Raw genomic sequence first — 14,741 nt, 5'->3', positions numbered from 1 at the left:
TTTGGGCAGCACCCTGGGGCCTGTTTGTCCCTCCCTGGCTCCAGCCCCCTAACCCAACCCACGCAAAGATCAGCAATTGACACTATTTGCAGGGAGGTAGATTTTTTTTTTTTTTTTTTTTTTTTTTAAGGTTCTCAATTCTGAGGCCCTTAGCAAAGCTCAAAAACACATGGCTACAGATACAAACATGCTGTCAGGGTTAGGTAATTTTGAAAATTGACTACCAGCAGCTGGCTAGATGTTTACAGGCTTTGTTAATAACTGGTATGTCTGAAGAGGAATTCGTGTCTTCAATATAAATTAATGTTCTAGAGATTACATTCCATAGTACCTGTAATAGTACCTGTAATTAAACAGCATGGAATGCCCTATGACTGATTTTGGGGGAGAGGGTGATTGGTGATAAAGCAAAATTTGTGGTTTTAGCCATCACTGTTGACTTCTGGAGTGTGAAATAAACCATCTGATCCGGTCAGTGGTGCTAATTGTGGGGGTAGGGGTGGGGGAGATGCTCTACAGCTGCTTCTAGATCAATCTAGGTCTGTAACCTTGGCTTGAATAATCTGACTGAACTACTAAGTGGGCTGGTTGAAGGGCTTGACTCAACCAGTACCGTACAAGAATCAGAATAGCAGCCTGAGGAATGTAATGCAAGTCCTGTCCCTTCTGTGTCTGTTTTCCTCATTAAAATCAAGCTCAGACAAGAATTCGAGGGTTTCTCTTCCTGCCGCTTATGCATTATTTCTACTCACACAGGTTCTGTATGCCCTGGAAAATTGGGGTGGGGGGGGAACTCCAATTTCAAAGCTATTGGAAAACAGAAAAGAGAGGTCTCCAGTTCACCGTCAGTCCAAGTTCCTGCTGCCAATCAGACCCCCTTCCCCCACTATGGCTATTCTGTGATCACATCCTGGCTCCCAACCAAAGAAATAACCCAGGGCAGATGACAGCTGGAATCTTCTCTGGCTGGCAGTCCCACAGGCCTAAGCTCAAATCTTGGTCCTGCCATTTATAAGGCATTTCCTACTTTGTGACAGGACTGTGTTACCTTAGAGAAGTCATAGGTAAAGAGAGTACACATAGTAAATGTTTTGCCCAGACCCCAGCACATGGTGCAGTGGCTGGGCGGCTGTGGTTATCTGGCCTGTCACTCAGTGCTGGGTGTACAGGGGAACACCAGGAAGCATCAAACCCTCCGGAACCTTCAGCCTTTCCGAGCACGTGAAAGGGGGCGTGGCCAGCCCTTGCGGTCTGGGCAGTTTCCTTAGAGAAGCAGGACTGAAGCAAAGAGAGCATTCTCTGGAGGAGGGAACTTCTCAGGTGGAGGGAGACCACAGTGCGGGCACAGCAAGACGCTGTGGAGGAGCCCTCGCAGGAAGTCAGGCTGCACAGGCCAGACAGGATTCCCAGGACAGCCTTCTAAAGGATTTCTTTTTCTTTAGTTTTAAAATTTTACTTTTTAATTTTTTAAAGCTTTTTTTTTTTTTTGAGACGGAGCCTCACTCTGTCGCCCAGGCTGGAATGCAGTGGCGCAATCTCGGCTCACTAAAACCTCCGCTTCAGCCTCCTGAGTAGCTGGGATTACAGGCGCCCGCCACCACGCCCCATTTTTTTTTTGTAGAGAGGAGATTTCACCATGCTGGCCAGGCTGGTTTCGAACTCCTGACCTAAGGTGATCCGCCCGCCTCAGCCTCCCAAAGTACTGGGATTACAGGCGTGAGCCACCGCGCCTGGACTTTGCCTTTTTTTTTTTTTTTTTTGGCCGGGTCTCTCTCTGTTGCCCAGGCTGGAGTGCAGTGAGGCGATCGTAGTTCACTGCATCCCTCAAGCGATACACCCGCCTACGTCTCCCCAGTAGCTGGGACTACAGGCGCGCGCCACAACGCCAGGCTAATTTTTGTATTTTTTAGAGACGAGGTCTCACTATGTTGTTCAGGCTGGTCTTGAACTCCGGAGCTCAAGCGATCCTCCAGCCTCGGCCTCCCAAAGTGCTGGGATTACAGGCGTGAACCACTGTGCCTGGCCCAATTCATTTGTTGTTAAATCAACAGAGTTGACAATATGACCTTCTAAACATTGTTGACTAATGACTAAGATATCGTTGACTAATAAGCTACGATTATTTCCTTTATTGTACAACCTTTCGTTTTCTCCAGTGTCGAAAACAGCATCATTTTTCATTTGCATTTCTTTTTTATTTTTTAATATATTTTTTGAGACGGATTCTCACTCTGTCGTCCAGGCTGGAGTGCAGTGGCGCGATCTCAGCTCCCTGCAACCTCCGCCTCCCGGGTTCAAGCGAATCTCCTGCCTCACCCTCCCGAGTAGCTGGGAACACAAGCGCCCACCACCATGCCCGGCTAATTTTTGTATTTTTAGTAGAGATAGGGTTTCACCATTTTGGTCAGACTGGTTTCGAACTCCTGACCTCAGGTGATCCCGTCGCTTCGGCCTCCCAAAGTGCTGGGATTACAGGGGTGAGCCACTGTGTCCGGCCGTCATTTGCTTAATTTTCTATGCATCACCCAAATGTTCCAACAGACGTGTGGTAAAAGCCTCTGAATACCATTGTCCGCGTGCTCGTAAGTATTAGATAATCCACCACAAAACAATAAAATTTTAGAAGTTTAAGTCAGTGAAAGAAATTCGACCCGGCACGTTCGGAGTCGGCTGCCCTGCTCTCCATCAGCAGGCGTTCCTGCAGCTCATCTGACCCTCTCCGCCCAGAAGGGCCTAGGGACCTACCCCAGGACGTCTGCGCGGCGAGGCGCGAGGGAGAAGAGAGGGAGTGCAGGGCGGCCCAGGGCGGCCCTGGGCGGCGGGGAGCCTCCAGGACCTCCCCAGCCGGTCCCCTGGCTGCGCCCCGCCAGGCTCACACTCCCGACCCCGCCCACCCCTCGGGGCCCCTCCCGAGACCGCGCCCCTTCCGTGGCCGTTGCTCCGCGCTTCCGCTTCCGGCGGCGCCGGTGGTGGCGCGCGACTCAGCGATGGCAGCAGGTGGCAGCGATCCGCGGGCTGGCGACGTAGAGGAGGACGCCTCACAGCTCATCTTTCCTAAAGGTTGGGCTCAGGGCTGCCAGACTGCCCCGCGCCACTTCGCGTGGTCGCCGCAGGCCTGGCGTTATCCGCGCTTCGCCCAAGGCCTGGCCTCAGCGGCGGCTTGGGCAGACCCCCCCGCGGCGTAGGGCTGGGGAGGGAACGTGGACCTGGGAGTGGCCGCCTGGGCAACTGGGTTATTTTCTGTGATAATAAACTGCGAAGTTCCGGGCGCTTGTGTCAAAGGGAAACAAAGCCGGAAACTCAGGCGGGAAGGACAGATTTTTAAAAAATAGAACGTTGCACTAGGGAGAAGAATCCAGCGGAAACCGAACTCAACTTCGATTAGTACAGAACCTGTGGGCATTTTAAAGGAGAATTAGGGAATAAGGATGTAGTGAGCGGGGAAGTGAGAAATTTAAAAAAGCGGGAAGAGCAGGGTCCGTGTGAACCCACCTTGGTTTGTTGACTGGAGCATCTATCGAAGTTAGGCCCCTACCCTCCCACAGAGGCGGAGAGACAGAGGCCTATTTTCAGCCGTTGGCTGGAACAAACAAATTATTTTGGCAGCCTTGAGTTTTCTCAGGCACGCAATGGTTGGGGAGGGTTAAAAAAAAAGCTAGGGATGAGGACCTCAAGACCTCAAGTGATCCATCCACCTTGGCCTCACAGAGCTGGCATTACAGGCGTGAGCCACCTCGCCCTGCATTTTTTTTGTTGTTGTTGAGGCAAGATCTCATTCTACTACCCAGGTTGGAGTGCAGTGGTGTGATCACAGCTCACTGCAGCCTCAACCTTCCCAGGCTCAGGTAACCCTCCCACCTCACTTCAGCCTCCGGAGTACCTGGGACTACAAGTGCACACCACCACACCTGGCTAATTTTTGTATTTTTTTGTGGAGACAAGGTTTCACCATGTGGCCCAGGCTGGTCTTGAATTCCTGGGCTCAAGTGGTCTACCTGCCTTAGCTGCCTAAAGTGTTAGAAAGTACAGGTGTGAGCCACTGCACTGGGTCTATTAATGGTCGTAATGACGGGACCTTACTAAAATTTCCAGATGACATATTGGCCAAGGAATTGTTTTCCTTTTTTAGCAACAGGGATTAATTATGGCCATTGTTCTTAAAATATTTGCACAAGAGAGAATAGCATGCAGATCCCCTGCTCTGTTTCCTTTTGTTTCCAAATAAATTGTGTGTGTGGGTGTGTGTGTGTGTGTGTGTGTGTGTGTGTGTGTGCGCGCGCGCGCGCGCTTTCACTTGAAAATGTTTATTGGAATTAGCCATGGGGAGAAGTCTTGGATCCCTCCTCTCCATAGTTATACAAAAGTGTCTGAACTGCCTCCCCCATCCCCATTTTGTTGATGCTGAATCCTGGGAATGCCTCCCAAAAGCTCTGTGGTAGGTCTCAGACACCCCTTTCCTAGGCCCTGTGAGTTACACTTTGGCTGCCTTGACCTTCCTTGGTTGAAGGGAGTGAGGGTAATGTATTAGTAGTACTTGAATATTGTTCTTAATGAGAAATAGGGACAGTTGACTAGTTTCCTGGTGTCCTAAAAGTTCCATTCCTTTCCATTTAACAAGTAATTTCGGTTTAGTGTAGAAAGGGAGGCATCTGTTTTGTTTTGTTTTTTTTTTGAGACAGAGTATTTCACTCTTGTAGCCTAGGCTGGAGTGCAGTGACACAATCTCGGCTCACCGCAACCTCCACCTCCCAGGTTCAAGCGATTCTCCTGCCTCAGCCTGAGTAGCTGGGATTACAGGCATGTGCCACCATGCCTGACTAATTTTTGTATTAGTAGAGATGGGGTTTCACCATGTTAGGCTGGTCTCGAACTCCTGACTTTAGGTGATTCACCTGACTTGGCCTCCCAAAGTGCTGGGATTACAGGCATGAACCACTGCGCCCAGCCTGGGAGGCATCTCTTAACATTGATTTTTCCAGGACCTGTAAAAGCATCAAAGTTCCAACACACCGATTTGTAACTGATTAGCTACTTCTTCCCTTTTTTTGTTTTGGCCTGATGTCATTTGTTACTGTCACTTCAGAGTTTGGAGGTCCTGCAGTCCTGATACATAATGCCTTTTCCTCTACTCATTGCTGTGAGGCAGTGGTTTCTTCTGTACCTACAGTGCCTCAGTGTTAAAGATCAAAAGAGCTAACGTTCCTGGTATACAAATAGGCACTCAGTGTAGTACATCCCCTGTTATAGGCTGGAAGACTGAAAAAGGTGTTCTGAGGTTTTTGTTTAGACTCTCCTGCCCTCAGGTAGAAAATAGCTTTTGGTTACCTATTTTTTTATTTAGATTTTAATTTTATTTCAATAGTGCTCCAACTGTATTGGTAGCCTATTATATTCAGTAGCAATGAGTACCTTTCAAATAAAAATAGAGTTTCCTCCTGACCTACCACTTAAACTGTCTGTGTTGTGAAAGGAGAATGAAGCTCTTGTCAGTTACCCGGCTTGAGAAATGGGAAGGCACTACTCTGAGGGCGGTGTCGGTGATTTCCCCGATAATAAACAGACCTATAGCACACCTAAGTGTGAAATTGCAAGTCATTTTGGCTTTTCCTCACTGTTGCTTCCTTTTCGGTGTGGGATTATAAACATGAATTCATATTTATGAGTGGTTCCTACTCTAGGTGAATTCACTGTTAAGAGAAGGGCAGATAAAAACCATCTCTAGGCCGGGCACAGTGGCTCAAGCCTGTAATCCCAGCACTTTGGGAGGCCGAGACGGGCGGATCACGAGGTCAGGAGATCGAGACCATCCTGGCTAACACGGTGAAACCCCGTCTCTACTAAAAAATACAAAAAACTAGCCGGGCGAGGTGGTGGGCGCCTGTAGTCCCAGCTACTCAGGCTGAGGCAGGAGAATGGTGTAAACCCGGGAGGCGGAGCTTGCAGTGAACCGAGATCCGGCCACTGCACTCCAGCCTGGGCCACAGAGCGAGACTCTGTCTCAAAAAAAAAAAAAAACAAAAAACTATCTCTATTACTTTGAGATAAACATTAGGAACATAAGATCCTGCAGGAACATCAGGTAGAGAATGATTTCCCCAAGGGGTGACAGCATTTTTTAACAGAACAATTCTAGAAATGTAGAAGGTAGCCATATATTATGAAAAGGGGCCATGGGTTTCTTTTTCTCTCAAACCTAATCTTAAAAATTGCTTATAACATTTGTGTGGGTACAAAAATAGATTTGGGGATACGTTATTAATGTTTATTTCTAGACATTTGGCCCTTTTTAACACGTAACAGTTCTTAAAATTGAGAATATAATACAAGCATTATCGAAGTAGGAAGATGATGAGCTGATGCAGGCTAGAGGGAAGTAATTGTCAGTGTACTCTTGAAATCAGTAACTAGTCTATATGTGTCATTACTTAGTAGCATGTCTAGGTCAGGTTTTTGGTGTCAGAATCTAATTCAGACAAGCTAAATGTTAGTGTCTCGTGAACTCCACTTTGCCTTGTGATATGTAACTGTGGGTGAATGTAAAGACGTGAGTAGCTGCAGGCGTAAAAAAGAACGAGATCCCAGCCTGGGCAGCATGGCGAAACCCCCGTCTCTACCAAAAACATACAGGGTGTGGTGGTGCGTGCCTGCAGTCCAGCTACCTGGGAGGCTGAGGTGGGGGTGGGGGATCACCTGAGCTCAGGGAGGTCAAGGCTACTGTGAACTGTATTCATGCCACTACACTCCAGCCTGGGTGACAGATTGAGACCCTGTTTCAAAAAATAAATAAATAAATAAATAAAAGAACGAAATCATGTCTTTTGTAGCAAAATGGATGGAGCTGGAGGCATTCACTTAAGCAATTAACACAGGAACAAAAAACCAAGTTCCTCACATTCTTGTAAGTGGGAGTTAAACCTTGAGTACATATGGATAGAAGGGAACAGACACTGAGGCCTAGTTGGGGGGTGGATGGTGCGGATTGAAAAACTACCTGTCAGTACTATGCTTATCACTTGGATGACAAAATAGTCTGTTCACCAAACCCTCACAACACCCATTTCCCCTGTATTACAGACCTGCACATGTACCCTGAACCTAAAATAAAGGTTCCAAAAAAAGTAGATGTGGAGTAGGAAACCCCTGGATTTCTGCAGGGGCAGAGAAATGTTCAAATACACAATGAACATTTAGAAGCAAACTTTTGAAGGAGTATTTTCAGCTGCCATTTATGCTTCTCACAAATAGAGTTTGAAACAGCTGAGACACTTCTAAATTCAGAAGTTCATATGCTTCTGGAACATCGGAAGCAGCAGAATGAGAGTGCAGAGGATGAACAGGAACTGTCAGAAGTCTTCATGAAGACGTTAAACTACACAGCCCGTTTCAGTCGTTTCAAAAACAGAGAGACCATTGCCAGTGTTCGTAGGTGAGTATTAAAAGAAAGTTTTTATTAATCCAAACCATTGGACAACTTCATGTAGACTGCTGTCCCCTCCCCCGCTTTCCCAGGTGTCACCTGTGAATTTAAGTAAAATAATGTTGGGCTGGGCATGGTGGCTCACACCTGTGCTCCTAGCACTTTGGGACGTCGAGGCAGCAGATCACTTGAGGCCAGATGTTCAAGACCAGCCTCGTCAACATAGCAAAAACCCATCTCTACTGAAAATGCAAAAAATTAGCTGGGTGTGGTGGTATACACCATGAATCCCAGCTGCTCAGGAGGCTAAGGTGGGAGAATCGCTTGAACCTGCAGGCCAAGGTTGCAGTGAGCCGAGATTGCGCCACTGAACTCCAGCCTGGGTAACTTAGAAGACCAAAATTTCAGCCAAGTGTGGTGGCTTACACCTATAATCCACACTTTGCGAGGCTGAGGTGGACCAGTCTCTTGAGGCCAGAAGTTCAAGACCAGCATGGGCAACCTGGTGAAACTCCTGTCCCTACAAAAAAAAATACAAAAATTAGCCAGGTGTGGTGGCAGGTACCTGTGGTCCTAGTTACTTGGGAGGCTGAAGTGGGAGGATCATGTGAGCCTGGGAGGTTGAGGCTTTAGTGAACTGTGATTGTGCCACTTTACTCCAGTCTGGGAACAGATTCAAATATGACTCTGTCATATTTTATATAAGTCCAGTATGTGTGATCCAAATGGTACTGTTAGTGGGGAAGTAAGGTTTTTCCGTTATTTTTTTGTAGAGATGGGGGGACTTACTCTGTTGCCTAGGCTGGTCTCAAACTCCTGGCCTCAATTGATCCTCCCACCTTAGCCCCCCAAAATGCTGGGATTGGCCGGGTGCGGTGGCTCACACCTGTAATTCCAGCACTTTGGGAGACCAAGATGGGCAGATCACTTGAGGTCAGGAATTCGAGACCAGCCTGACCAAAATGGTGAAATCTTGTCTGTACTAAAAATACAAAAATTAGCTGGGCGTGGTAGCGCACGCCTGTAGTCCCAGCTACTTGGGAGCCTGAGAAAGGAGAATTGCTTGAACCTGGGAGGTGGAGGTAGCAGTGAGCCAAGATCGTGCCACTGCACTCCAGCCTGGGTGGCAGAGTGAGACTCCATCTCAAAAAAAAAAAAAGACTCGATCTCAAAAAAAAAAAAGTGCTCGAATTAGAAGTAAGCCACCATGTCCAGCCTCTCTCTATATATGTATATATATATATAATTTTTTTTGATAACAGTATTTGTATATATGTGTGAGGTACACATGATATTTTGTTACTTAGAATGTGTAATGAGTATGTTAGGGTGTTTAGGGTGTTGATCATTTCTATGTATTAGGAACAGTTCAAGTCTTCTCCCCTAGCTATTTTTATTTTCTGTATTTATTCATTTATTTTAGAGACAGAGTCTCACTATGTTGCCCAGGCTGAGACATCTTGAACTCCTGGACTCGAGTGATCCTCCTGCCTTGGCCTCCTTCCAAAGTGCTAGGATTACAGGCATGAGCTGCTAAGCTCGGCCTCCTCTACCTTTTTTTTTTGTTTTGTTTCGTTTTGTTTTGAGACAGTCTCACTTCATCACCCAGACTGGAGTGTAGTGGTGCAATCTTGGCTCACTTCTACCTCTGCCTCCCAGGTTAAAGCAGTTCTCATGCCTCAGCCTCCCAAGTAGCTAGGACTACAGACATACACCACCACACCCGGCTAATTTTTTTTTTTTTTTTGAGATGGAGTCTAGTTCTGTCACCCAGGCTAGAGTGCAGTGGTGTGATCTTGGCTCACTGCGACCTCTGCCTCCCGGATTCAAGTGATCCTGCCTCAGCCTCCTGAGTAAGCTGGGTTTACTGGCGCCTGCCACTGCACCCAGCTAATTTTTGTATTTTTAGTAGAGATGGGGTTTCACTGTTGGCCAGGCCAGGCTGGTGATCTGCCCGCCTTGGCTTCCCAAAGTGCTGGGATTACAGGCATGAGCCACTAAGCCTGGCCAATTTTTGTATTTTTAGTAGAGACGGGGTTTTGCCATGGTGCTCAGGCTGGTCTCGAACTCCTCACATCAAGTGATCGCCCATCTTGGCCTCTCAGAGTGCTGGAATTACAGATGCGAGCCATGACACCTGGCCGTCTATTTTTAAATACTAGCTACATTTGATCCCTTTTTTCCTGTTGATTATGCTTTGATTTTTTTGTTTCCTATTTTTTTGTTGTTTTTTATTTTTTTGTTTTGATTTTTTTTTTTTTTTCCTTTTGATTAGCTTGCTACTCCAGAAAAAGCTTCACAAGTTTGAGTTGGCCTGTTTGGCCAACCTTTGCCCAGAGACTGCTGAGGAGTCCAAGGCTCTAATCCCAAGGTTAGTACCAGTTGTGATAAGTTCTCTGTATACTGGATAAATTTCTACAAATAGAATTGGTGTGTCTAAAATGTGTATATATTATATATTTGGATACATGATTGCCAATATCGAATGAAAGTGCCTTTTTCATTCAATATTTCAAAGCACGTTTCCTGCTTATTAACAGTGTGTGAGAATGATGGTTTTCTACCACACCAAGTGAGAGCAAAAATCTGAAACAGCTGGAACTTCCGTACGCTGATGGTAGGGGTGTGAGTGTTAATTACAACAGTCATTTTGGAGAGCAATTTGGCTGTGTCTGGTAAAGATGAATATACTCCATGTTCCAAATATCCATTCCTGGTACATATCTTAAAGGTAACTCACACAAGTTTACAAGGAGACATATATTCTAGTGTTCATTGCTGCACTGTTTTGTTTCTGTTTTTGTTTTTAGTAGGCATGGGGTTTCACCATGTTGGCCAGGCTGGTCTCAAACTTCCGGCCTCAAGTGATCTGCCCACTTTGGCCTCCCAAGGTGCTAGGATTACAGGCCTGAGCCGCAGTGCCCAGCATCATGCTGCACTGCTAATGATAGCAGAAATTTGATAATCTCTTAGTCAATAAGAAAATGGATAAATGAATCATTGTATAGTCATACAATGTTTATTGTACGACAGTGAAAAAAAATCAGTGAACTAGAACCACGTGGAATATCAACATATGTCAGAATGAATTTTGAGGAAAAAATTTGCAGAAGGATAAAGACAGTATGATGCCATTTCTTACAAAGTTTGAAACTGTGCTGCATATTACTTACGTATCCATATATGTGTAGTAAGTATAAAATATGTATGGCAAAACAAATTTTTTTTAAATGTATGGCAATGATAAATACTAACTTGAGGATGGTGGTTATTTCTGGGGAAGGAGGGAAGGTATTGGTCTAGGAAAAATAACACAGCCATCCACTTTCCTGCTTATTAAAGAACTCTGGGCCAGGTGCAGTGGCTCATACCTGTAATCCCAGCACTTTGAGAGGCCGAGGCAGGTGGATCCCAAGGTTAGGAGGTCGAGACCATCCTGGCCAACATGGTGTAACTCCATCTCTACTAAAATACAAAATTAGCTGAGCATGGTGGTGTGTGCCTGTCGCCCCTGCTACTTGGGAGGCTGAGGTAGGGGAATCACTTGAACCCAGGAGGTGGAGGTTGCAGTGAGCCAAGATTGGGCCACTGCACTCCAGCTTGGCAACAGAACAACACTCGATCTCAAAAGAAAAAGAACTCTGGCCAGGTGTGGTGACTCACACCTGTCATCCCAGCACTTTGGGAGGTTGATACCATTAGAAAACATGAAGACAGTAAGTGAAAAATGCAGGGCCGGGCATGGTGGCTCATGCCTGTAATCCTAGCCCTTTGGGAGGCTGAGGCAGGAGGATCACCTGAAGTCAGGAGTTGAAGACCAGCCTGGCCAATGGTGAAACCCCGTCTCTACTAAAAATATAAAAATTAGCTGGGTGAGGACTGGGCGCGGTGGCTTTGGGCGTGGTGTCTAACGCCTGTAATTCCACCACTTTGGGAGGCCGAGGCAGGCGGATCATGAGGTCAGGAGATCGAGACCATCCTGGCTAACACATTGAAACCCTGTCTCTACTAAAAAATACAAAAAATTAGCTGGGCGTGGTGGCAGGCGCCTGTAGTCCCAACTACTTGGGAAGCTGAGGCAGGAGAATGGCGGGAACCCAGAAGGCGGAGCTTGCAGTGAGCCAAGATTGCGCCACTGCACTCTAGCCTGGGTGACAGAGCAAGAGTCCGTCTCAAAAAAAAGAAAAATTAGCTGGGTGTGGAGTCAGGCGCCTGTAATCCCAGGTACTCGGTAGGCTGAGGCAGGAGAATCACTTGAACCCGGGAGGCGGAGGTTTCAGTGAGCCAAGATCATGCCACTTCACTCTAGCCTAGGGGACAAGAGCGAAACTCTGTCTCAAAAAAAAGGAAGAAAAACCTGTAAGTCATGTGGGGCTAACTATAAAGGTATATTTTTTATACTTTTTATCTTTTATGCGTTTGAAATATTTTGTAATGTTTTATCAGGAAAAGTGGAAAAGAAATACAGCTGAAAGGTGAAGGTGTTAGAGATGTGGGCAGTAGATTAGCACGCCTCAAAGAAGAGCGTGCGGAAATTGCTAGTTGCCAAATCACTCATTTCTTTTCTTTTTCTTGTAGCTTGGAGGGACGGTTTGAAGATGAGGAGCTGCAGCAGATTCTTGATGATATCCAGACAAAGCGCAGCTTTCAGTATTAATCTACAAACATCGCTGCTGCTCGGAGAAACCGCGTCCCCAGGCGTAACACCACCTTCCCAGGCTCTGGGGCTGACTTGCATGGAAATGCTGTTGCAGAGGACAGTTGAGAATTCCTTTGGAGAAAACAGCCCAGCTTGGCGTGGCGTTAGGTTGCTGTTTCAAATAACTCATAGGCTCAGGACATGGAATCTTGGAGCAGCCTTGTGCAGTGGCTGCCAGTGGCTTCCCGAACGTGCCTCTGGGAAGTGTGAGATGGGGCCACACTATTGACTACCTCATTCATGGTTTTTGGCCTCCACATCATCTTTTTTCTTAATATTTCATGTTTTAATTTCAGTGCGTTTATACTTTTTGAAACTAGACCAGAATATAGTAGACTTTATAGAGAAAGACCAGTTTCACCTAGATGCAAAAGGAAGAATTAAACCACTGTTATTGTTTGAAATGCTTTTTTTTCTTTTCTTTTCTTTTAAATGGAGATAGGGTCTTAACTCTTACCCAGGCTGGAGGGGGCCAGTTTGCTCCCCAGTTATAAAAAACTTTTAAAATTTTTTATAGAGATGGGGTTTTACTGTGCTGCCTAGACTGGTCTTAAACTCCTGGGCTCAAGTGATTCCCCCTGCCTTGGCCTCCCAAACTGGTGCGATTACAGGCATGAGCCACCCCACCTGGCCTGAAATTCTGAAGGGATGAGCGTGTCGACAGAGCACGTTGGATGAGAGTGTCGACAGAGCACGTTGTGGCTAACCTGGGAGGCGGAAGAAGCATGCCATGGCCATGGGCAGTGTTGACAAGTATTGTGGAGCTCATAGTCCCTTGAGGTAGATGACTACTTTGCCTTTCTTCTTGAACTGTCTTGCAGAATGTAGATTTGGGGTGAGTGGTCTTGAAGGACTCATTTAGTCACCCTCAAATTAAGACTTTTACTTCATCTTTCTTGGGCCTACACCTCCAAGATAAGAAGCAGTGGTTGTGCCAAAGAGGCTTGCAACTAGGTGTGCGCTGTTCACTGCAGCCTATTTGTTGCCTGAACTGTGGTCGTTGTGTGCCCAATGACAAGGCTATTAAGAAGTTCATCATTTGAAATGTAGAGGCCGCAGCAGTCAGCGATGGTTCTGAAGTGAGCATCCTTGAAGCCTGTGTACTTCCCAGGCTGGATGTGAAGCTACATTACTGTGTGAGTTGTGCCACTCACAGCACGGTAGTCAGGAATCGAGCTCATGAAGCCCACAAGGACCGAACACCTCCACCCCAGTGTAGACCTGCAGGTGCTGCCCCGTGCCCCCACCAAAGCCCATATAAGGAGTGGAGTTCTTAAGGACTGAAGAAAAACTATTCTCTGGAGAAAAATAAAATTGCAATTAAAATTTTTTATTTTTTTTTTAAATTTCATAGGCCAGGCGTGAAGTTCTGAACACTTTGAAGTCTCCAATTATGAGGGATCCAGTCTAAGCCTCTGGCTTGCTACTTAGCAATAGGTGCTTTATGATGGGCTGATTCAGAAGGAGGGAGTCACTCCTGAGCCACTGCAGTGAAGTCACTTGATCTCAGTCTGGGGGAAAACACTTTAATAGCTAAACATTCTAGCTTTGATTTTTCTGAGGGGAATACACCTGTTTTCAATTTTGGGGTTTTTCTTTGGGGCACTTGCTTGACTCTGTATGAACTTGTGATCCAAAGAAAAAGGAGAAAGAACAATGTTGGCTTTTAAAGTCTTGATGGTTTTATGTTTGCTATGAAATAAGGCAAAAATAAAAAATTCTTATTTTTATTTTTATTTATTTATTTTTTTGAGATAGAGTCTGGCTGTGTCGCCCAGGATGGAGTGCAATGGTACAATCTTGGCTCACTGCAACCTCTGCCTCCCAGGTTCAAGTGATTCTCCTGCCTCAGCCTCCCAAGTAGCTGGGACTACAGGCACCTGCCACCACACCTGGCTAATTTTTTGTGTTTTTAGTAGAGACAGGGTTTCACCATGTTCGCCAGGCTAGTCTTGAACTCCTGACAAGTGATCCTCCCGCCTCGGCCTCCCAAAGTGCTGAGATTACAGGCATGAACCACCGCACCCAGCCAATCTTGTTATCCTTGGACAACTTCCCTTCTTTGAGCCTCATTGGTGTTGTCAATTATGAAATACGGATAATAGTATCTGCCCCACGGATATTTTGAGAAGGTTGAAAAACAAGAGCCTAGAAATGTCTGACGTATAGTATGTTCCAGTAAATGTTCACTATTAGCTTCTCAGGCAGGTGAGCTAGTATAGATAGATGATTAAGTCAGCTTGCTTCATAGAAATTAGTGCAAGAATTTGGTAGCCTACCAACTGACAGTATCAAACTTAGAAAATAAATGAAATTGGGCCGGGTGTGGTGGCTCACCCCTGTAATCCAGCACTTTCAGAGGCTAAGGCAGGCAGATCACCTGAGGTTGGGAGTTTGAGGCCAGCCTGACCAACATGGAGAAGCCCCGTCTCTACTAAAGATACAAAATTAGCAGGGCGTGGTGGCACATGCCTGTAATCTCAGCCACTCTGGAGGCTGAGGCAGGAGAATTGTTTGAACCTGGGAGGCAGCGGTTGTGGTGGACCAAGATTGCGCCATTGCACTCCAGCCTGGGCAACAAGAGCAAAACTTTGTCTCAAAAAAAAAAAAAAAAAGGCTGGGCAC

The 14,741-nt window shown here is 46.3% G+C and overlaps 1 protein-coding gene across 1 annotated transcript; it reads left to right on the top strand.

The window, feature by feature from the left end:
* The first annotated feature begins 2,943 nt into the window (after positions 1-2,943).
* POLR2D (RNA polymerase II subunit D) lies at positions 2,944-13,846 on the top strand. Its single transcript, XM_023225599.1, has 4 exons — positions 2,944-3,060; positions 7,246-7,426; positions 9,693-9,788; positions 11,996-13,846. The coding sequence occupies exons 1-4, from the start codon at positions 2,988-2,990 to the stop codon at positions 12,072-12,074; spliced, it is 429 nt and encodes a 142-aa protein (XP_023081367.1). The 5' UTR covers positions 2,944-2,987; the 3' UTR covers positions 12,075-13,846.
* Positions 13,847-14,741: the final 895 nt, after the last annotated feature.

This window comes from Piliocolobus tephrosceles, chromosome 11 (genome assembly GCF_002776525.5).
Source record: "Piliocolobus tephrosceles isolate RC106 chromosome 11, ASM277652v3, whole genome shotgun sequence".
Classification (NCBI taxonomy): domain Eukaryota; kingdom Metazoa; phylum Chordata; class Mammalia; order Primates; family Cercopithecidae; genus Piliocolobus; species Piliocolobus tephrosceles.
Note: the sequence above shows the minus strand (reverse complement) of the source record. Positions and strands in the feature narration are given on the sequence as shown.